The sequence below is a fragment of the Euleptes europaea genome, chromosome 7, assembly GCF_029931775.1.
Source record: "Euleptes europaea isolate rEulEur1 chromosome 7, rEulEur1.hap1, whole genome shotgun sequence".
NCBI lineage: Eukaryota > Metazoa > Chordata > Lepidosauria > Squamata > Sphaerodactylidae > Euleptes > Euleptes europaea.
Window position 1 is genome coordinate 73,627,930 of NC_079318.1, and position 23,846 is coordinate 73,651,775.

Genomic DNA, 23,846 nt, shown 5'->3' on the forward strand with positions numbered 1-23,846 from the left:
CAGAATGGAAAATGTAGTTATCTGTATTTCTTCTCCCCACCCCCACCTCCTGCCCCACGGTAAGCAACAGCAGAGAGGAGAGCAATATCAATTGGAAAAATAACAGAGGAAGAGAAGGTTAAACATTGGCCATTTATGCAGGGCTGTTTCCCCACCATCAACCTCCCCCCCCCCGACTGCTTCGGGGCTTCCTTTTGATTATACGTGCCTTTCCTGACTGTCAGAGGTTGCCTGGCTCTCTCAACACGTTTCCACGTATTTTGCCCGCATTTTCCAGATTCTCGCTTAAACAGCATCAGCAAAACGTACAGAAATGCGCGGGGAGAGCAAGATGACCCCTGACGTTTGGGAAAGGCATGCATAATCAAAGGGAAGCCCCGAAGTAGTTGGCAGGGTGACCACAAGGGAAACAGCCCTGCATATATGGCCACCCCCACACCTTTTCCATTTCCAAAAAGAGATACAAATCGGGAGGTCCAATCATGGGTCTTGGTAGGTTGGCTTACAAAAATTCTACCACAACAAGCCAACACAATTGCCTGTGTACATTAGCTCTCTTTGCTGAGTCACACCAGGTATGGTTTTGCACTGTCACCCTCTAACGTAGGAAAGTTTGGTGGCTGCCAAGGGGGCGTTAGTCATACTGCCTCTGGTTCTGAGAAAGGAGCCTAGATGATGTCATCCAGGATGATGTCATCCCTGGATGATGGGGAAACGAGCTCCTCCCCAAGGAAGAGGAGAGTGGTGATGCTTCACAAATCACATGTGAGCACTGAATGCTTTAGGGGAAGAGAAAGCATGAGAGGAAAGTATGAAAAACAGCACCCTTTGGGATGAACAAGAGGAGGCTAGGGACAAGGGGGGGAGATATGTTTTGGTCAAACCAGCATATTTCTAACTGGAATTTTATTATCAGGCAATAGTTTTTAAACTTTCTACCTAGTGGACATTTTCCTCGCTGGTTTCTCTGCACTCTCTCTGCTGAGAAGCATCTCCCAAGGAACCCTTGCAAATGACAAAGCTAGGGTTGCCAAACTCCAGGTGGGGCCTGGATATCTCCCGGAATCACAACTGATCTCCAGATCACATAGATCAGTTATCCTGGAGAAAATGGCCCCTTCGGAGGGTGCACTCTATACTATTACACCCTGCTGAGGCCCCTGTCCTCTCCAAACCCACCCTCCCCAGGCTTCAATCCCAGATCTCCAGGAATTTCCCAAGCTGGAGTTCACAACCTTAGGCAAAGTACTTGGGGAAATGTTCTAAGGTGTGCATATGGTACATTAGGGGTCGGTCATCAGATCCCTAATATGTGTGCATATTAGGCTGCACAGGGGAAGGACTGTGGCTCAGAGGTCCAGCATCTGCTTGGCATGCAGAAGGTCCCAGGTTCAATCCCCAACATCTCTACTTAAAGGGACCAGGCAAGCAGGTGATGTGAAAGACCTCTGCCTGAGACCCTGGAGAGCCACTGCCAGTCTGAGTAGACAATACTGACTTGGATGGACCACAGGTCTGATTCAGTATAAGGCAGCTTCATGTGTTCATGTGTGTAAAGTGCCGTCAAGTTGCAGCTGACGTATGTCAACCCAGTAGGGTTTTCAAGGCAAGAGACTAACAGAGGTGGTTTGCCATTGCCTTCCTCTGCAAAGCGACCCTGGTATTCCTTGGTGGTCTTTCATCCATGTACTAGCCAGGACCGACCCTGCTTAGCTTCTGAGATCTGGCGAGATCAGGCTAGCCTGGGCCATCCAGGTCAGGGCCCCTCATATGCACTTTCGCCTTAAACAGTGGGAATGTTTTGAATTTCTTATCCTGCTGATTTGCCCTAAGATCATGCAACCTTCTAGAACAAGACAGAGATGGCTGTACAAGAAATTTCCATCACTCTTTGCAGTCTTTTTTTAAGCAATTCCTCTCAGTTAGTCTCTCTGTGGACCCAGAAATGTTACGGTGAGGGGTGGCACTTCATGGACATGGTTAAAGGAGGAATTGTGCAGCACGCGAGTGACACGTCATACCCACAAGAGTTTTATTTTTCAACTTATATCGCTGATTTTTCATTCAGGTTACATTTTCAAAGCCTGCGCCTGTTTTGCAAGGGAATCGTGCCAGAATTACTTCATCTGCCCTCTAGGGCCCTTTGGGAAGCTTCTGAGTTGTACTCTCGTGCTGGATACCGACTGTCTTGGATGGCTTTGGGCAAGTCACTTAACCTCTGTGCTTCTGTCTTTCTGCATCCAACTGTGCATGAAGATGGGTCCCCTTAGGAGGAGAGCCCAGGAGATAATCCCAACGTTCAGCTATTGCTCACTCAGCTGGTAGAAAAGCATTCTGTGTCACTCGGCTGGGTTACATGACATACCATGTGCAAGGGGAAAAAATGGACAACCAACTACAGTTGTGATAATTTATATAGCACCTTCCCTAAGCATATAAGAGTGCAACACTAAGCAGAGTTACACCCTTCTAATCCATTGAAGCCAATGGGTTTACAAGGATGTAACTGCATAGGATGGCAGTGCACTGTAAAGTACTCTCTACATGCTACCCCTACAAAATCTCTAGCCAGCAACAAGTATTATCAAACCACTGCTATTCCATACATAACCCCATTTTTTCTTCTAGTTGGCAACTGAAGGGCCAGGCTCCAGAATGCCAGATTTGGCCCAGAAAGCTTCAGGTGCTGAACCTGTGGAATACTGTGTACAGTTCTGGTCACTACCCCTAAAAAAGAGATATTGCAGAGCCTGAGAAGGTGCAGAAAAGAGCAACCAAAATGATCAGGGTGCTAGAGCAACTGCCCTATGAGGAGCAGTTGAAATGCTTAACTTGGAAAGAAGGCAGTTAAGGGGAGACATGATAGAGGTCTATAAAATTATGCATGGTATGGAAAGAGTAGACAGAGAGAAGCTTTTCTCCCTCTCTCATAATACTAGAACGCGGGGTCATCTGCTAAGGCTGAAGGGTGAGAGATTCAAAACAGATAAAAGGAAGTATTTCTTCACACAACAGTTAAATTGTGGAACTCTCTGCCCCAGGATATAGTGATGGCTGCCAACTTGGAAGGCTTTACGAGGGGAGTGGACAAGTTTAGGGAGAAGAGGGCTATTCATGGCTACTAGACAAAATGGATACTAGTCATGATGTATACCTATTCTCTCCAGGATCAGAGGAACGTGCCTATTATATTAGGTGCTGTGGAAACAGGCAGGATGCTGCTGCTGCAGTTGTCTTCTTGTTTGTGGTCTTCTTAGAAGCACCTGGTTGGCCACTGTGTGAACAGACTGCTGGACTTGATGGACCTTGGTCTGACCTTGGCCTTTCTTATGTTCTTATGATCCATAACTTACCTAATCTTACCTAATTGGTATATATTTGGGGCTATTGTTAGTTATTATACAAATGGTTTTAATTGTATTTAATGTGTTTAATTTTGTTGTCAGCTGCTCTGAGTCCAGCTTCATCAGGGAGAGCAGCATAGAAGAATGAATAATAAATAAATAAACTCTTTACACCAGTAAGGTAGTATAGACCAATACTAATGCAGTGTATCCAACCATCCACAAACTTGTTAATGATGGCCAATTGCCCGCCAATAATCAGGCCTGCCCACCGCCCCTCAGCTGGCTGACAGGGGAAACAGGCCAGCTAAAGTGTAAACCCGGAAGTGATGGAGACGCTCTAGCACATCTCCCATGTTTGAAACTCTATATGGTTTTTAGGGATGTGCTAGAACGTCCCCGTCACTTCCGGGTTCACCCCAGAACGGACATTATTGCATGTGTGCGATGTGCACTCGCAAATCCCGCCCCCAACCAAAGCTCCCGCCGATGGCAAGGAGGGACCTGCCAACCCTATGTATCATTCACACATACCCCAGTCTGCTTTTTCATCCCATTTGGGTCAAACTAAGCCACAGGATTCACTCCTGGTGGTACCCTTTGGTCAGCCCCTTTAAGTTTCTGCTGTGCAACCAGACTCCCTCCCCCAACGCCCCCAGGGAACCCAATAATTTTGGTTTCCTGGAAGCTGCCCAACAGGTCCAACACCAGTGGTTCCTCTTTTTCATCCAACGTCACCTGTAAAATACCACAAAACATGCAGTCCAGAGTAGGCTCTCAAACATTACAGGAAGCCAGGTCTATGAATTCAGGTAAAGTTTGCATTGAGAACCCCGTCTTTCAAATTTTATCTGCTCCAGACAGTTCCAGGACTTTGAGGGGATTCGAATGGTTTACTAACAATCGCCACAGAGGGCTGTTTCTGTGTGTGCGGGCGGGTTTGTTTACAAATGCTTCCAGATCCTACATGATCTTTTCTCTAGCCAGGTATAACCGATGAGTAATACAAAGCAGAAGAAGTAATAAATATTAAAGAGCTGCGAAAATGTTATGAGATGCATGGGTAATGGAGCTGACAAGCATCGAAACTGTATGTGTGTGCATGTAAGAGAAAGAGAGATTTGGAAAGAGGGCAAGAGCGAGGTCTGCAAGCATTTTTGTTTAACCCACAGGAATCCATGTAAAGTTGCCAATATGTAAAAAAAAATATTTTGCATTTCTATCATTCTATAAAGTGCTTACAGAAGTCATCCCCAATGGGGTGCCCATGGGTACCATGGCACCCTCTGATGGGCTTCTTGCTGCCCGTTTGCTTCTTCTTCCCCAAAGCAAACAGCCCAACTGGGCTTTCCACCAACTCTAGGGTTGCCAACCTCCAGGTACTGTTTTCAAAACTACAAACAATAGTGCTGTATAAATAGGAGCATACAACAAAGAGAAACAGCACAAGCTCTGTATAAAGAAATACAATGATGTATTCGAAAGGTATGTAAAACACACCAAAAAGATAATTCTGTCAAACTGTACAAATGGCACAATTACAGTGAAATCAGCAGTTCAAAACAATCTATTAGCGGCTGTACACAAAAGGAACGAGGGACCGCAATGAAAAGTCAACTCTGACAATCAGGTAAGTTGGTCATACGCAGTATGACCTTGGAACTGCCTTCTACATCCTTACTGCGCATGTCTGCTGCTACTCCATTCACTGGATTTATCTTCACATCTTTACTGCTATGACCAACTTACCTGATTGTCGGAGTTGACTTTTCATTGCGGTCCCTCGTTCCTTTTGTGTATAGCCGCTAATAGATTGTTTTGAACTGTAATTGTGCCGTTTGTACAGTTTAATAAAATTATCTTTTTGGTGTGTTTTACATACCTTTTGAATATATCATTGTATTTCTTTATACAGAGCTTGTGCTGTTTCTCTTTGCTTGTAACCTCCAGGTACTAGCTGGAGATCTCCTGCTATTATAACTGATCTCCAGCCAATAGAGATCAGTTCACCTGGAGAAAATGGCCGCTTGGCAATTGCACTCTATGGCATTGAAGTCCCTCCCTTCCTCAAACCCCACCCTCCTCAGGCTTCGCTCCAAAAACCTCCCACCGGTGGTGAAGAAGGACCTGGCAACCCTATCTCCCACTCACTGAACAGGAGAACTGAGAAACATCTGACGTCACAGTAGGAGAATGCTGGGTTTGCAGTTTCTTCACATTCTGCAATTGGCATCAATATGCCATGGCAACCATTTTGTGCTGGCACCCATTTCATTCTCAAAATTGTAGAAGTGCCCACAAACTCCGCAAGATTGGGGAACAGTGGCTTACAGCAGCATGTCCATATATTATGTGAATAATCCTTACAAGAACCATGTAAGGTCAATTAATATAATCGAGAAGAAGAGTTGGTTTTTATATGCTGAGTTTCTCTACCATTTAAGGAGAATCAAACTGGCTTACAACTGCCTTTCTTTCCTCTCCCCACAACAGACACCTAGTGAGGTAGGTGGGGCTGAGAGAGTTCGAAGAGAACTGTGACCGGCCCAAGGTCAGCCAGCCGGTTTCATGATGTGTACGAGTGGGGAATCAAACCCAGTTCTCCAGATCAGAGTCTACCGCTCGTAACCCCTACACCACAATGGCCTCATACTGCAGAGGCAGGAAGGCTGGGAGATCACCTAATGGGTCCTACGCTGAAGCAAGATTTGAAGCAGGAGCTTTCCAATCCATAACTCTTACCCGTTATCCCATACCGGCCTCTCAACCAGGGGGTAGGACCACATGTCTGTGGCAGAGCATCTGCTTTGCATGCCAGAACACGAGCATTGGTGAGCATGCATCCCACTCCCTAAGGAGCAACTACCATGAGTCTCCAGTCTATGATCAGGTTGTTGTTTTTTCTTAATGCGCATGGAGCATGTGCCACAAATGCACAGCACTGAGGATCGAGGAGGGAGGGCATGCATGAAGAAATTCTCCTTGCGTTTGCTGGCAATCCAACGCTCCCCTCCCCAGCCCTGCTTTCCCCTTCTGCAGCCATTTTCTGAAGGTTTTTTTTCCCTTCCCCCCCCCCCCCCGCCCTTTCCCTTTAATCCTTTTCTGGTCCTCTGGAAATGATTCCGTTTGATGCTGGCTCGCTCTGCTCTGTGAATCCAGAAGGAAAGACGGCCCCTTGCTAATAGATGCAGTGCTCCTGAGGAGCTAAAAATAGCAGCGATCAGAGGCTGCACTGTCCGGATTTCACACAGTCACTTCCATGATGGTTATTTCTGCATGCAGCATTAATTTTAATAGTACAGGGAGGGGCTTAAACGCTGGCATCATTGCTTCCCCCCCCCAAAAAAAATCATCCTCTGATTTACAATCTGCTCTCTATTTCTAAGGCTGAAAGAGGGGGGTGGCATGCCCATATCTTCTTGATCACAACAACCCAGTGAGGCAGATCACTCTTATTCCTTTTGGAAATGGAATCTGAAAGTCAGTTCAGAAAGAATTAGGGTAGCCAGGTCCTCCCCGGCCACCGGCGGTAGGGTTGCCAGATCCAGGTTGGGAAACTCCTGGAGTTTTGGGGGATGGAGCCTGGAGAGGACAGGGATCTCATTGGGGTACAATGCCACAGAGTCCGCCCTCCAAAGCATCCATTTTCTCCAGGGGAACTGATTTCTGTAGTCTGAATATGAGCTGTAATTCTGGGGGATCCCCAGGTCCCATCTAGAGGCTGGCATCCCTAGAACGAATGGGCATAGAATCATTAGGGTTGCCAGGTCCCTCTTTGCCACCGGCGGGAGGTTTTTGGGGTGGAGCCTGAGGAGGGCGGGGTTTGGGGAGGGGAGGGACTTCAATGCCATAGAGTCCAATTGCCAAAGCAGCCATTTTCTCCAGGTGAACTGATCTCTATCAGCTGGAGATCAGTTGTAATAGCGGGAGATCTCTAGCTACAACCTGGAGGTTGGCAACCCTAAGAATCATAGAATCATAGAGTTGGAAGGGACCACCAGGGTCATCTAGTCCAGCCCCCTGCACGATGCAGGAAATTCACAACTACATCCCCCCCACATCCCCAGTGACCCCTACTCCATGCATATGGAACAGTCTTCCTGGGGGTAGTCTACTTTGAAATGCAAGAGGGGGGGGAAGGATTGCTTGTCTGAATGCTCCCTATCATCAGAGACTCCCTGTATGTGAAAAGCTAGCATGCCAGGAAGAAAGATTGTAGCTTCATCCTGAGGAACTAGTTTTCTACTTGAAGGGAGTTTTTGATGTTAGGGAACATTCAAATCACCCCTGCCTTCTGAAGCAATGTAGTCTTAAGATCATTGCAATATGTGCTGTCCCCTCTCAAGCTGGTTCTGAAAGGAACAAAAGGATTCCATTGCAGAAGCATGATGCACTTAAGCCAATTCAGCATGAGACCGATGTTTCCTGATCAACACTGCCCTCAAACGGAATGGGGAAACAGTTCTGCCCTCCTTTGCAATCCCCTTTGACAATGGTCCAAAGGAAACGTGATTTTTTTTAGTGCTCCCTTTCTAGTAGGGTTGCCAACCTCCAGGTACTGGTGCAAATGGAGACCAAACTTACATTTCTATTCCGAACCCTGCCTTCTACAGGACTCAATTTAGAAATGGATTTTTCATGTCTTTTGTAAATAGTTATTTTTACCTGATCCCTTAGTGCATCTCCGTGCTTGGACTCTCCTCATTAGTTTCACCTGGTTTTTGTAATTTAGTACCTATTCCAACAAGATTATTCTCTGCGTTTTCATACTGATTTGATACCAAGCCCTCCAGGAAGCTGAGAATTATACCTATTATGGTGTTGGTACATATTTATTAATTTTATTGAGGTGAGTTACTAATATATTGTATGGGTTAATGTATTGTATAATATAATCTATTGTATGAGATAATGTTATAGGGGTGGCATTCTCTATGATTCTCCAGGTGGATTGTTACCCTTTTAAATAATTTTAATAAATAGTATAGGTAATAAGCATAAAATAATTTTTTGATATAAAATAATTTTATTATATATAGAAATTGACCAGCTGATGAAGCCTTGGCGAAATGTGGACACCGATCTAGATAACACGTCCATCATATTCCGGCTGTTTTGTTCACTGTTGTATTCTTCTTAAACATTTGGGAAAGAACTGTACTTACCTGGAACTCTATGTAAAAAAGGAAAAGAATACCATTAGTAACAATTATTGTGTGTACTTACTTATAATAGTCGATCTTTCTTGTCAGTTTGTTAATTGTAATTGTCTATTGTGTGTCTTTTATGTACTCACTTCACACCTTGCGCACTTATAATATATATCTTTTGCATTGAAATTTTGTGCTGTTTCTTGCTGCTTGCTAACCTCCAGGTACTAGCTGGAGAGCTCCTGCCGATACAACTGATCTCCAGGCAATAGAAATCAGTTTTCCTGGAGAAAATGGCCACTTTGGCAATTGGACTCTATGGCATTGAAGTCCTTCCCCTCTCCAAACTCCACCCTCCTCAGGCTCCACCCCCCCCAAATCTCCAGTTATTTCCCTACCTGGAGCTGGCAACTCTACTTTGTAGTCAGCCCTATTCTTAACCTAAAAGTTTCTTGCAAGTATAATGTAACTATTTTGATTAGGGAAACATTGTCTATTGCCAACTGCAACATGGGTAAATTCCTGGAGATGTAGGGATGGTGCCTAGGGAGGGTAAAGTTGGGGTGGGAGCTCAGAGGGGATGTGATGTCATAGGATTGAGCCTCCCAAGCTGCCATTTCTTCCAGGGCAACTGGTGATCAGTGGTAATTACAGCAGAATGGCATGTGCCAATGTCTGGGAGGGGCATAGGTTGCCAACCTCTAGGTGGGGACTGGAGCTCTCCTGGAATTACAACTGATCTCCAGACTAGGGGAGGGGCCCTGGCTCAGTGGTAGAGCATCTGCTTGGCATGCAGAAGGTCCCAGGTTCAATCCCTGCCATCTCCAGTTAAAGGGACTAGGCAAGTGGGTGATGTGAAAGAACTGTGCCTGAGACCCTGGAGAGCCGCTGCCGGTCTGAGTAGACAATACTGACTTTGATGGGCCAAGGGTCTGATTCAGTATAAGGCAGCTCCATGTGTTCATTACAAAGATTAGTTCCCCTGGAGAAAATGGCAGCTTCAGAGGGAGGGTGCTGTGGCATCCTTGGCTGGGATAGAGGGCAGGTTACAAATTGAATTAATCATCATCATCATCATCATCCCTGCTGAGCTCTCTCCCTTCCTTAAACTCCACCTTCCCCAGGCTCTGCCCGTGGATCTTCAGGTGTTTCCCAACCTGCACTGGCAATCGTGGCAGAACGTCAGATTCTCCGGCAGTCTTAATGTACGAACAGGACCCTCCTCTCGCACACCTCTTTTCATTACACATCGGAAATTAGGAAGGTTCCGTACGTATGCAGCAAGGAAGCCACCAGTTTCTCTGATGTTCTCAATGCTGCCACCTATGTGCAGTGTATCCAGAGAAAGTGGGAGCCATAGTTCTCAGCTGCCCCAGATGTGTAGCACATGACCAATCCACGTGGATTCTGGACTCAAATATGCCAAGACTATGGAGTTCCCAATTCAGGCCCCCCGTTCTATATTATTTCACAGTTGCCCCGCCCCCACTTCACTAATAAAACAAGAGAGCAAAATAACTACGCCAACAAGGGCAGCTGAAACAATTTTTTAAAAATCATAGAATCATAGAGTTGGAAGGGACTACCAGCGTCATCTAGTCCAACTCCCTGCACAATGTAGAAAATTCACAACTTCCTCCCCACCCACCCACCCCCCACTACATGCCCAGAAGATGGCCAAGATGCCCTCCCTCTCATTATCTGCTTAAGGTTATAGAATCAGCATTGCTGACAGATGGCCATCTAACCTAATCATGGATCATAAAGGTGAATTTGATTTCTTAGGGAACTAGGGACCAGGGAACACTATACGTTATTTAAAACTGTGCAGTGTGCAGATAACAGGCCAGTAGAAGAAAGCTGCAGTCCTAAGGACACTTTCTCAGGAGTAAGCCCCAGTGAATAATATGAGAGTAACTTTCAAGTAGAACTGCTTAGGCTTGCTTCTGAAATGTATACTATATAAATCTAACTCTTTACACATGTTTATCCTGCCCTTCCTCCAAGGAGCAGAGGGTAGCATTCATGGTTTCTTCTCTATTTTATTTTCACAACAGCCCTGCAAGAGAGGCTAGGCTGATCAAGAATGATTTAGTGCACGGTCTTATATTCCTGAATTGTAGGGAGAGGAACCTTTTGAAGTGTGACACATGATCCAGCTGAAGTGAGCTGCAGCTCACGAAAGCTCATACCCTGCCAGAAATTTTGTTAGTCTTTAAGGTGCTACTGGACTCTTGCTCTTTTCTACATGATCCACCTGTATGTGTCAAAAAGGTAGGAGCACACTTTCATACTATGAATCCCTTGGTGGTTTGAGCAAAAAGAAGTATCCCCATTTCCTCTTTACCAACAATGCCGCTGGGGCAAAAGCAACATCCTAGACAGCCCCCTAGGGTTACCCAATGCCAAAGGCTGTCCACAATGTCAGTATTTGTGGCATTATACAGCAGTCAGTGAATGTATAGCATGACTCTTATAGTCATACAGACACAGGGAAACATGATAGAGGTCTATAAAATTATGCATGGTTTGGAGAGAGTGGACAGGGAGAAGTTTTTCTCCCTCTCCCATAATACTAGAACGCCAGGTCGTCTGCTGAAGCTGGAGGATGAGAGATTCAAAACAGATAAAAGGAAGTATTTTTTCACAAAACGCATAGTTAAATTGTGGAACTCCCTGCCCCAAAATGTGATGATGGCTGACAACTTGGCTTTAAGAGGGGAGTGGACATGTTCATGGAGGAAAGGGGTATTCATGGCTACTAGTTAAAATGAATACTGGTCATGATGCATACCTATTCTCTCCAGGATCAGAGGAGCATGCCTATTATCTTGGGTGCTGAGGAACACAGGCAGGATGGTGCTGCTGCAGTCGTCTTGTTTGTGGGCTTCCTAGAGGCCCCTGGTTGGCCACTGTGTGAACAGACTGCTGGACTTGATGGGCCTTGGTCTGATCCAGCAGGGCTTTTCTTATGTTCTTATGTTTTTTTAGACTCTGGGGTCACCCTTTCCTGATCTCTGTTGGAAACCTCCACTCGAAAAAATAGAGAGAAGACATCAGGCACACATTATGTTCTCCTCTGCCCTCTAGTGGATTATAAGGAATTATACATATCAGACATAAATTCAGTAGATTTTTTTTAAGGCTTTCTCATGCCAGGACTGGATTTTGTCCATGTACTTTCCCTCTTCTCAAATGGCAGCGGATCCTGTTTCAACTAAAATATGTGCTACAGTTCTCTGTATTTTGCCACCAGGTAGCATAAATTTTGGGTCCAGAAAAAGGGAGGCCCATTTTTATAATAAGCATATGTTTTTTTACAAATCATAAGCATACATTTGCATATAAGATTACTTGCTAATGACTCATTTTTCCCAAGTTGTGTAGTATTTGGAAGATCCTCTCTTTTGGGAGGGAGGAGAAGGGCAGGGAACAGGCTGGAAATGTGCCAACTTGGAGAGAGAAACAGCCAAATTGTGAAGCACAAATAATGATGCAAATTAAGGGAAATTGCTTCTATTGCTGAATTTACTTTGTATTTCCTAGTAGTCGTGGTGAGGGATGAAGGATATAGCAGCTTAACACTGAAACCGATAGTCTCTCTCCTGGATCCTAAGATCCCATCAGATCCTGTATCCTGATGTGGCGTTGGGTAGAGACCTGCAGGGTGAGATGTCATTCTTAGCTCATGAAGATCCTTGCTGAACCAGACTAGTGGTCCATCTAGCCCAGCATCCTCTTTCACACAGTGGACAGTTGTGTGTCCTGGAGGGCGCTGGAGGGTCAATTTGGGGGCAAGGAAGGAAAATATGAAATCCAGGGATGGTAGCAGTGGCAAAAAAATATTTTTAATTCAATCAGGAAGCATAAATCATCCAGTAAACAGTGCAATAGGACTAGGATGACAAGATGATACATACAACAAATACTGCAATATACTACAATTCTATTCCTTTATAAAAGCACCTTCTTGGACAGTTCCATTGTATTGCAATTCTAATCCTTTTATAAAAATGTCCTCCTTAACATTTTTGTTTTGCACATTTTGTGGAATGATAGAAAAACAATCAATCTAGGGGTCTCCGGTACCAATTTCAAGACTAAATCTGCCATGCTAGACAAGGTGCCCACCAGGGAACGCAGCCAATAAATAAGCAGAGTGTCTCATCTGTCTACCCTGAAACCTAACAAAAGGAATAGACGACACCAAATATTATTTAGGGTGGTTAGGACAAAAATGGACTGCGAAGAGCTCCAAAAGAATCTCTTCAAAGTGGAGGAATGGGCATTAAAATGGCAAATGAGATTCAGTACAAGCACTGCCTCAGAGGGTGGTGGAGTCCCCGTCTTTGGAGGTCTTTAAGCAGAGGCTGGATGGCCATCTGTCGGGAGTGCTTTGATAGTGGAATCCTGCATGATGGGGGGAGAGTTGGGGTCACTGGGGATGTGGGGGGGGAGGTAGTTGTTAATTTCCTGCATTGGGCAGGGGGTTGGACTAGATGACCCTGGTGGTCCCTTCCAACTCTATGATTCTATGATTCTAAGTGTAAAGTGATGCATATTGAAGTGATGCATATTGGGGCAAATAATCCCAACTTCACATACACACTGATGGGATCTAAACTGGCAGCAACAAACCAAGAAAGGGACCTTGGGATGGTAGTAGACAGCTCGGTGAATCTGTCAACCCAGTGTCCAACTGCTGTGAAAAAGGCAGAGTCCATGCTGGGCATAATTAGAACTGGAATATCGCACTGCCCCTTATACAAATCTATGGTGAGACCACACTTGGAATATTGTATACAGTTCTGGTCACAACCTGAAAAATGATATTGCAGAGCTTGAAAAAATGCAGAACTTAGCAACCAAAATGATCAGGGGGCTTGAGCAGCTGCCCTGCGAGAAACAGTTAAAATGCTTAGGGCTGTTTAGGCTAGAAAAAAGGCAAGTAAGGGGAGACATTAAAGGTTTATGAAATTATGCATGGCATGGAGAGAGTAGACAGGGAGAAATTTTTCTCCGTCTCCCATAATACTAGAACCCAGGAGTCATCCACTGAAGGTGAAGGGTGGGAGATTCAGGACAGACAAAAGGAAGTATGTCTTCACAGAGCATATAGTTAATTTGTGGTACTCACTGGCACAGGATGTGGTCATGGCTGCCAACTTGGAAAGCTTTAAAAGGGGAATTAACAAAATCATGGAGGTTTGGGCTATCAGTGGCTACTAATCATGATGGATATCTACTCCTTCCAGTACCAGAGGTAGTATGCACGGGACGGGAGCACAGGAAGGGTGATGCTGTTGCAACCTTCCTATCTGTGGCCTTCCTAGAGGTAGCTGCGTGAAAAGAATGCTGGACTAGATGGGCCTTTGGTATCTTATGTCCTTACGTAGTTTGCACTGGGACTCTTCCAGCCCGGCTTTGGTCAAACAAGCCAATGTTCTGGCGTTGCATGATATTAGTGAAGAAGAAGAAGGGCTCTTGTACCAGTATTGTCTCTAGCCTCTTAGATTTCTACATGGAGGGAGTTTATTATTTTAAATTTTGGTTTTTATATTTTTTTTTTCATTTTTTTAACTTATTTTATCTATGTAGTAAACTGCCTTGGGCTCCATAAGGAAGAAAGGCAGCTAATAAATATTTCAAATAAACAACATAAATTGAGCAATAGTCAAATACTGCAATCCCCCTAGAAAGGGGAGGGATTAATTGAAGATGATAGGCTCCCAACCCAGCCTCAAGTGCCGGATTGAGGAAGAACTGCATAAGAAAGTGGTATTAACTGAGATGGATATACCCCACCATTTCCTTCCAGTCAGCTTTCATATGCAGCAATGGGCAGTTGAAGCTTTTCATGGCATGGAGCTAAATAACATCACCTGATAGTTGCTGCAGTTCACACTGGAATTAAGGGAACAGCTAGAGGGACCAGTTTAAAAACTGGCAACCCTCACCCACACCCAGCCTTGAAGCTCCTTGGAGCAATCAGAGTCTAATCTACCTCACAGTTTTGCTGGGAAACAAAATGGTGGAGAGAACTGGGTAGGCTCTCTGAACTCTTTGGAGGAAGGGTGGCATAATTATTTAAAAAAAAAACCCTTCCCTTCAATGCCATAGAGTTCAATTGCCAAAGTGGCCATTTTTCTCCAGGCGATCAGATCTCTATCAGCTGGAGATCAGATGAATTAGCAGGAGTTCTCCTGCTACTACCTGGCAGTTGTCAACCCTAGCTGAGAGGCATTCAGGGTTGCCATAGAGTCCATCCTCCAAATATTCATTTTCTCCAGGGAAATTGATCTGCATAGTCTGAAAATGAGCTGTAATTCCAAGGGATCCCCAGGTCCCACCTGGTGGCTGGCATCCCTAAGCCCAGGTGCCACCAGTTCTGCAAACAAACAGCAGCAAGGTAGCAGAGAGAAGCGGCCCAAGTCATCCAGAATCGAATCCGGCTTTCTGGATATTGGGGGAGAGTTTTGTTTCTCCTTCACGGCTGGCTCAAACCTTGGCTGCTGTTTTTCCTCTTTCATTGATTGCCAACCAATCCACTTGAGTTTACTGACCCATTTGTCAAGCCTAGTCTAGACACTCCGCAAACATTTGTTCCGGACACGAACATTTGCCATTTACTACAAACTGCTGAGGAACAAGGTTAGCTAACATTTAGAAACACGTTAGCTAACTTGAGTTAATCAGCCATTAATTAACCCAAGTGCAAACGGAGGCAGGAAAAAATGGTTCTTAAAGAAGAGGAGGAAGAGGCTGGATCGACACATGCAGCAGAGTGAGATGAAAATGAGGTGGTAGAGTCCTCAGGGTGGTGGAATGGACTATACCACATTAGTCTGCTGGTTGAGGGTTGCATGTCTGAAAGCTTCCAGAGCTCTCTGCAAGTAAAAAACTAGCACATCAGGGATAAAAGTTCTACATTACCCCTCTCCTTCTTACTAGAGTTGGTCTGTCTTAATAGGTATTGGTTTGTTAGACCTCAATATCTTCCCACCTTCCCAGTCCATTTGCATTCTGTTCCCACTTTGCCACAGACCCTGCTTTCCTAATGATTCTGTCTCCAGACTGACCCTTCAGTACAGGGGCGTCAAACTCAATTGTTACAAGGGCCGGATATGACATAAATGTCACTTGGTCGGGCCGGGCCATGACTCGCCAGCCCAGATCAAGAGAGGAGGTGGCTGCCTTGGTTGGCTCACGGGTCGGATAAGAGCTCTCAAAGGGCCGTATCCGGCCCCAGGGTCTTATGTTTGACACCCCTGCTCCAGTAGATTTGCCCCACAACCCCCTCTGGTCCCTATCCTGCCAATACTCACATCCCAGCTTCCCACGTGTACATCATTCTAGACTAGCGTCCAGAACCAGCTTATATTCTGTAAAGATTTGGGTCCCGATTCCCATTAGCTCATTCACATCCCAGGTTTGCTGCCCCCCTATCAAACCATCAGCCTCTTCAAGCAGACAACTGCATATAAAGAAGGACTCCTTTGGTGCTGAAGATCAGTCACACTGCCCTGTCTGTCGCTGTTCAAACAATGGCAGGCCAGTGATAACCAGAGCCATCAAATCTGGCAGGCTGCTCTGCAAATATCATTATCCAACGTGATTTACATTTCAGCTGTCACCCAAGCGAAGCTGACCAGAGGTCTTCATGCTGGCATTCATTGGGGACTATTATAAGAGTCCATCTTGCAGACCTGGTCCTCTTAGTCACTTGCGCTTGGAAGGGAGCCACAGTTGTTTAAGCAGCATCCTGCAAAACCAGGGGCCACATCTTGCAGCCATTTTTTCTTCCATGCAAAATGCAACCTCCTCCCTTCCAGCCATTTCCCCACATCGCTTTGTCCACAAAGGAGTCACCAAGCCGATATTTTTTCACTCCAGTCCAGTTGTGAATAGTTGGGGCAGATGCTGACTGGCTGGGTGGATGTTTAAAAAAAAAATCACAACCGTAATACTTTTAATTAGGACCTTTTCCAGTCACATAGAATCATAGAGTTGGAAGGGACCACCAGGGTCATCTAGTCCAGCCCCCTGCACAATGCAGGAAATTCACAACTACCTCCCCTTCACACACCCAGTGACCCGTACTCCATGCCCAGAAGATGGCCAATATGCCCTCCCTTTCATGAACTGGTCATAGAATCAGCACTGCTGACAGATGGCCATTTAACCTCTTAAAAACCTCCTGGGAAGGAGAGCTTACCACCTCCCGAGGAAGCCTGTTCCACTGAGGAACCACTCTAACTATTAGAAAATTCTTCCTAATGTCTAGATGGAAACTCTTTTGATTTAATTTCAACCTGTTGGTTCTGGTCCGACCTTCTAGGGCAACAGAAAACAACTTGGCACCCTCCTCTATATGACAGCCCTTCAAGTACTTGAAGATGGTTATCATATCACCTCTCAGTCTTCTCTTCAGACTAAACATACCCAGTTCCTTCAACCTTTCCTCATAGGACTTGGTCTCCAGCCCCCTCACCATCTTTGGTGCCCTCCTCTGGACATGTTCCAGCTTGTCTACATCTTTCTTAAATTGCTTCATCCAGTTAGTCAGGTACAATTTCACCTGAAAATCTTGCCACAGCCCTGATAGGTAATGAAACCACAAATGCAGAGCAGCAAGACAGCAAAGCATTGTCCCAATTATTTGCACCATGAGGATGCGGTTCCTCTTTCTGCTCCGTTCGGGAGGAGGTCAGAGGGAAGGCTTGATTTGCTCCCCAGTGACATCATCACTTGGCCAAATTCGATTGGCTACCTAGGTATGTGATATCATCCTATTCCCTATGTGATCCCTGACTGGCTGGGACTACACAGTGGTGGTGGGGGGGACCCTGCAAGTAAAACATATGGTGCCCAAGTAGCAGCGGCAGAATAGGCATGAAAAATGAACAGGAGAGTGAAAGATCAGGGTTTTTCACAAACATTTTCAACTCCTGAAATGGCTATTCTCACAGGAGAAATTGAACCTAATGAAAATTCGGCACAATACTAAAGTGGAGTGGGGGGAAAAACAGCTTTTGTTCAGGCCATGGAGTCTACCTGAATTTCTAAATCCTTGATCTCTAGATCAGATCGCCACCGTGTGGCCGATCAGAGTCATTTCCTGTTTGCCTTTTCAGAGTAGGCTTCACCGCTCAGTTCCCCCACCCCCACCCCCAGTAGGCCTTGTGTTTATTTTTGCAGCTTCCAAAACAGGAATTAACCTCCAAAAGTGTTTTAAGTACTCAGATTCAGACATGGACACATGAAGCTGCCTTATACTGAGTGAGGCCATTGGCCTATCAAGGTCAGTATCATCTGCTCTGACTGGCAGTATCGCTTGAGAGTCTAAACGCAGAGGTCTTTCGCATCACCTCCTACCTGATCCTTTTATTTGGAAATGCCAGGGATTGAACCTGGGACCTTCTGCATGCAAAGCAGATGCTCTACCACTGAAGCACAGCCCCTCCCCAGTTCACACCTATGACATGTGAAACACACATTCTGACATTTGGCAGACGAAAACAAGGACACCCTTAGGGCCAAAGAAGACATGTAGAAGAATACGGACCTCTGTGAGCGCGCGCGCACACAGCCATGTTAGAAGTGGTAAGGGGATTTAGCCCTCCGATCACTGCTCAGTTTTGCTAATAGAAACCATGTTCCACACCCCATAATCCCAGAAGATAGGCTTTTCAAAGAATGCTAATAGTGCAGCAGGGATCCCAGATTTGATTAACAAACTTGAGCAAGGGGTTGAAAGGTTGGTCCTGATCCTTGTCATGGCTATATAAATACATAATTTATTTTTTGACAGATTGGCAGTAATCTGTGATCTGTTTTGGTCACTAGCCTTGTATACTTGTGATATTCTTCCACCAAGGTTCAACCCCCTCCCCCTTACACATTGTGAACAGTTCTTCCCAGCTAGTGGCACGTTGGGTCAATTCACTGTGCAACTGGCTCATTTTGCATTGGTAGAGTTGCCAGGTCCCTCTTTGCCACCTGCGGGAGATTTTTGGGGAGGAGCCTGAGGAGGGTGGGGTTTGTGGAGGGGAGGAACTTCAATGCCATAGAGTCCAATTGCCAAAGTGGCCATTTTCTCCAGGTGAACTGATCTCTATTGGCTGGAGATCATTTGTAATAGCAGGCGTTGGCAACCTTGGGGAAGGGGTAAATAAATAGTTGATAGTAAAGAACAGAGGTGTCTGTGTGATGTTCTCACCCCACAATGGGCATGAAAATTCGGGTTTCGTTGTTGCATTGTTTTAACCTCACTGCCTTATTAATTTCCTTGATGCAAAAGGAGTATAAAAGTTTTTGAACAGAAAAATGTGATAGGTACTGAGGATGTGCAGGGAACCATACTGAATGGACAAAAGAATTGTGTTAAAACATGTTTTACTTTTACCAAAGGGACTGGGGAAGCAATAGATTGATTTGACCAACCATAGAAAATGTAGTCCATTGTCTGGTCAAATAATTTTTTTAAAGAATTAACATTATTCGAATAACAGACAAGATACTTCAATGATCGTTTGTTTCATTACTTAGGCTGATGACAAAAAGAAATTAACTGTTCTTGCAAAACAATGAAATTGTTTTTTTAAAGAATCGTAATGAATTTTCAAATGAATGAATTTACATTAGCAATCCTAGGCAGGGACCAGTTTCACTGAGGGCTGCTTGAGTTCTTGTACTGATTTGGAGATGTCTGCCATTTTCACAGATTGCTTGCCACTAGTCCCACTGTGCTAACAAATTAAACAATAATGAAATAAAAAAATTAGTTGCCGCCTATACAGCTGCATTCTTGGCTTCATGGAATGTGTGTGCCGTCAAGTTGCAGCCAACTTATGGCAACTCCTCATAGGGTTTTCAAGGCAAGAGACTAACAAAAATCTAGACACAAATCTAAGAGACATATTTAGTTATATGACGGTGGCGGCGAGAGTGGTCTCTGCAACTATGTGGAAACAAGAGGATATTCCAGTATTAGAAAAATGGCAACAAAAAAATGTCAGAATATGCAGTGATGGCAAAATTAACCAGCATGTTGAGAGGAAGAACAATGAATGAATTCCAAAAGAATTGGAAGTGTTATTTTGAATATACAAATTGGAAGCTATAAAAGATATTCGTATGTAGAGAGTAGTTGTAGTGATTTTGGTAAGAAAGAAAGTAAAAGCGGAAATTGTGTTAAGAAATTAAATAATACTGAAGAAACCATAGCTTATAGCAGAAATGACAGATATCATAATGTTAAATGTAAAGTTTAGAAATATTAAGATGGCTATATATTGTGACTAAGAACTGTTAAACATCAACCCTGGAAGAAGCCCAATTTGTATATGAATGGGATGTATGTAGAGTTTGTTATGTTAAAATTTAATAAAATGTTTTTTAAAAAATAATGAAATAAAAAAGTTAGTTGCCACCTATACAGCTGCATTCTTGGCTTCATGGAATGTGTGTGTGTAAAGTGCCATCAAGTTGCAGCCAACTTATGGCAACTCCTCATGGGGTTTTCAAGGCAAGGGACTAACGGGTGGTTTGTCATTGCCTTCCTCTGCATAGCAACCCTGATATTCCTTGGTGGTCTCGCTCTGGTCCAAATACTAACAAGGGCTGACCCTGCTTAGCTTCTGAGATCTGACGAGACAGGGCTATACCATGCTGCCTTCTCCCCACCTTCATGAAATATCTATGATCAAATAATAGGCCAGGTGTCCCCAAACTTGTTGAGCCTATGGGCCTTTTTTGGCATTTTGAGGAAGGGTTTTGTGGGTGCCACCATAAAAGTGACTGCCATAGTAGGTGGAACCAATAAAAAATGGCTGCTATGGGGATGGGAAGAGCCCCGTGGCGCAGAGTGGAAAGCTGCAGTACTGCAGTCCAAGCTCTGCTCACAACCTAAGTTCAATCCCAACAGAAGTCGGTTTCAGGTAGCCGGCTCAAGGTTGACTCAGCCTTCCATCCTTCCGAGGTCGGTAAAATGAGTACCCAGCTTGCTGGGGGTAAAGGGAAGATGACTGGGGAAGGCACTGGCAAACCACCCCGTAAACAAAGCCTGCCTAGTAAATGTCAAGATGTGATGTCACCCCATGGGTCAGGAATGACCCGGTACTTGCACAGGGGACCTTTACCTTTTTATGGGGATGGGCAGGTACAAAATGTTGGGAGATTCCAAACCAAGCATCCCCCTGCTATGGGGGCAGCTATTTCCTAATGGGTGCTCCCTGAAGACCCAAAGGTGATGCCTCCTAGAGCCTTCGGTAGGACCTTCTCCAGTGAAGTGAAGGAAAGCCAAGATTGGTCCTTTGCTTTATGGAAAAGATTCCTTTGGTAGGAAGCAAGTAGCTCCAGCAAAATATTGGTGGGCAGTTAATTCGCTCGTCAGTTTGACCAGCATGCCAAACTCAATATTGATAGAGAGGAATATCTTTTAACCCGGTCCTGTCATCAGCTCACCATCTCCTTTTTTCCCTCCCCCCCTTCTCTCCAGGTATATCCGAACCATGTATCTGGGGATACAGAGCCAGAGGCAAAAGGAACACCAGCGGCGCTTCTATTGGGCTATGATGTACGAGTATGCAGACGTCAACATGCTACGCCTCTTGGAGACTTTCCTGGAGAGCGCCCCCCAATTGGTGCTACAGCTCTGCATAATGATCCACAAGAACCGTGCAGAAACCTTACCATGTAAGTGACCTAAGTTTAACCTGTTTGCTTTCCTATGTGCATTGATGGCTTCCCGTGATTTATCAGCCTAGAACATACCTCCAAGGACGAGATTTGTTCCCCATGATCTAGGAAATGCTCTCCTCTTTGGAGCAAAGATCGCCCTCTCTTGCCTTCGAAATCTCCCAATAAATTCCCATTCCCTCAGATCCCAGGGCTCTCTCTGCTTGATATATATTTGACTGGTCCTGGAGAGGAGGTTGTTAGGGTGCGAGGTGGGCCTCCCCAGAGGGGCATGATGAGCTGTTAGGGAATACACAAACATCCTCCATCCCCTCTTTCAGTGTGTGCCTTGGCTGTCCATAAAATAAATGGAGGGGGGGAGGGCAGAATATTTCAAACAAGAACTAGACAGTGATAATACAGGTAACTTGATGATAATGATATCGTTAAAGAGGAAAAAGCTGTACTGTACAGAGATCTGCTAAAGAACAACAATATAACTCTGGCATTCCAAAAAAGACATTGACTCAGTTCAGATGTTGTGCCAAATTATGGTTTACATTGACCATAGTTTGGAAAGCAGTCTAGTAAACTGGTGCAGCATGGCTAAGTGTGACTCAGGGGGTCCCCAGTTTGAATCTTACCTCTCCCATGAACGCACTAGGTGTGTGTATGTAAAGTGCCATCAAGTCACAGCCGACCTATGGCAACCCGGTAGGGTTTTCAAGGCAAGAGACTAATGGAGGTGGTTTGCCATTGCCTTCCTCTGCATAGTGACCCTGTTATTCATTGAAGGTCTCCTATCCAAATACTAGCCAGGACAGGCCCTACTTAGCTTCTGAGATCTGATGAGATCAGGCTAGCCTGGGCCATCCAGATCAGGGTGATCTCACTAGGTAAGAACATACAAAGGATCAGACCAGTGGTCCACATAATCCATCAACCTATTTTAAAATGGCCAACCGGTTACCCTGGAAAGCCAACATCAGACAAAGGTTTTCCCCTGACGTGGCCTCGTAACACTGTATTCAGAGGTATACTGCTTCTGATAGCAGAGGTTCCCTTTAGTCACCATGGCTAGTAGCCACTGATTGACCTCTCCTCAATTCATATATCTAATCTACCACCACAAATGTCTAATCTGCCACCACCAAATCCAGCCCATTCTGACAACCATGGTTAGCACATACTCAGTTTACACTCTGGATGTGGATTTTAGTTTACTGTGGGTCTAACTAGACAATATGGCATCCCCAGGGATATCACCACCATTTTACTGCTAGAATTCCTTCACTTTACAAATGTAATGTTGGAACAAAACTGGGCCTTCGTGGTGTTTGTAAAGCGAAGGGATTCTAGCAGTAAAATGGCAGCAACCCAGCATATGCCATATTGTCTAGCTTGGCCCTTATTGCTTTCAAATCATCGTTTATTTTTGAGATACCACACCAAACCAAAGTTAAGCTTCCCTAACGCTGGTCTGAATCATGCTGAGAAATTAGATCCAATAACAGTATGAAAAATGGAGATACAGTTCTGAAAAGGAAACTCCAAAGCTGGGCTCTGAGTAGGAGCAGAGAAAAGAGCCGCTGGAGCGGTGAGTGTTTCTTTTCCTTTCTTCCCTTCCTTAGCTGCTGGGGAGCATTAGCTAGGGTTGCTGTGCAGGAAGACAGTGTTTGAGGGTGTGTGGGTGTGTATAGCCTGCTGTAGAGTGATGCCTGTTTGAGTAAGTGTTGTTTCTGCTTATCTCTTCTGCCTGGGTTGTAGCTGAGTGTACCTAATTGAGAAAGGTGATTGTGGCTGATTGTTGTTGATTGGCGAGAGTCTGCTTTGCCTGGGGCTGACTGCTGGCCATGCCTTCTGCTGGGTGAGCCTTAAATTGTGTTAACCTCCTTCTCACCAGAGGTGTGAGCCTTTGGAACGAGCTGAAGGGCGAGAGCTCAAGGGCTCTTGCCTTGTGGCTCTTAGCCTGGGGACCCTATAGAGTGAGGAATTAATCCTGTTATCAGGAGACAGTAGATCTCTGTGCTCTGCAGGAGTACCGAGTAGGGTTTGGGTTTACTGGGCCTGAGTTTTTTCAGTAAACCCTGAATAAGCAGAATACCCATACCGGTAAAGGTGTATTTCAGCTTTATTTCCGGGTTTACCAAAAAAAACCCAGATCCATTATAGTCTATGGGGATTTTCCCCCCGACAATTCTGTGGGGGCATTTTTGGAGGTAGAGTTTCCAAATTTTCAGGGTAACTTCAAGGGACTCTCCTTGCATGAACCCCAAGGTTTGGTGAAGATTGGGTCAGGGGTCTGATTTTATGGGGTCCCAAAGGGGTCACCCCCCTCCTCCATAGACAAGCATGGTAAAGTTTACAATGCTTCTCTATGGAGGGGGCCGACCCCTTCGGGACCCCATAAAATCAGATCCCCTGCCCAAAACTTTACCAAACTGTTGGGTTCATGCAAGGATCTCTTCAGTCTGGAGGAGTGGGCATTAAAATGGCAAATGAGATTCAATGTGAACAAGTGTAAAGTGATGCATATGGGGGTGGGGGGAATCCCAACCTCACATATACACTGATGGGATCTGTGCCGGCAGTGACAGACCAAGAAAGGGATCTTGGGGTGGTAGTGGATAGCTCGATGAAGATGTCAACCCAGTGTATGGCTGCAAAAAGGCAA

General features: G+C 45.1%; 1 protein-coding gene across 1 annotated transcript in view; it reads left to right on the plus strand.

Annotated features, from left to right (window-relative positions):
• The window catches only part of XKR6 (XK related 6), a 197,598-nt gene that overhangs the window by 170,180 nt on the left and 3,572 nt on the right, over positions 1-23,846 (plus strand). The window contains 1 exon segment of the mRNA XM_056853230.1: positions 20,994-21,190. Within this exon segment, the coding sequence (XP_056709208.1) occupies positions 20,994-21,190 (197 nt within the window).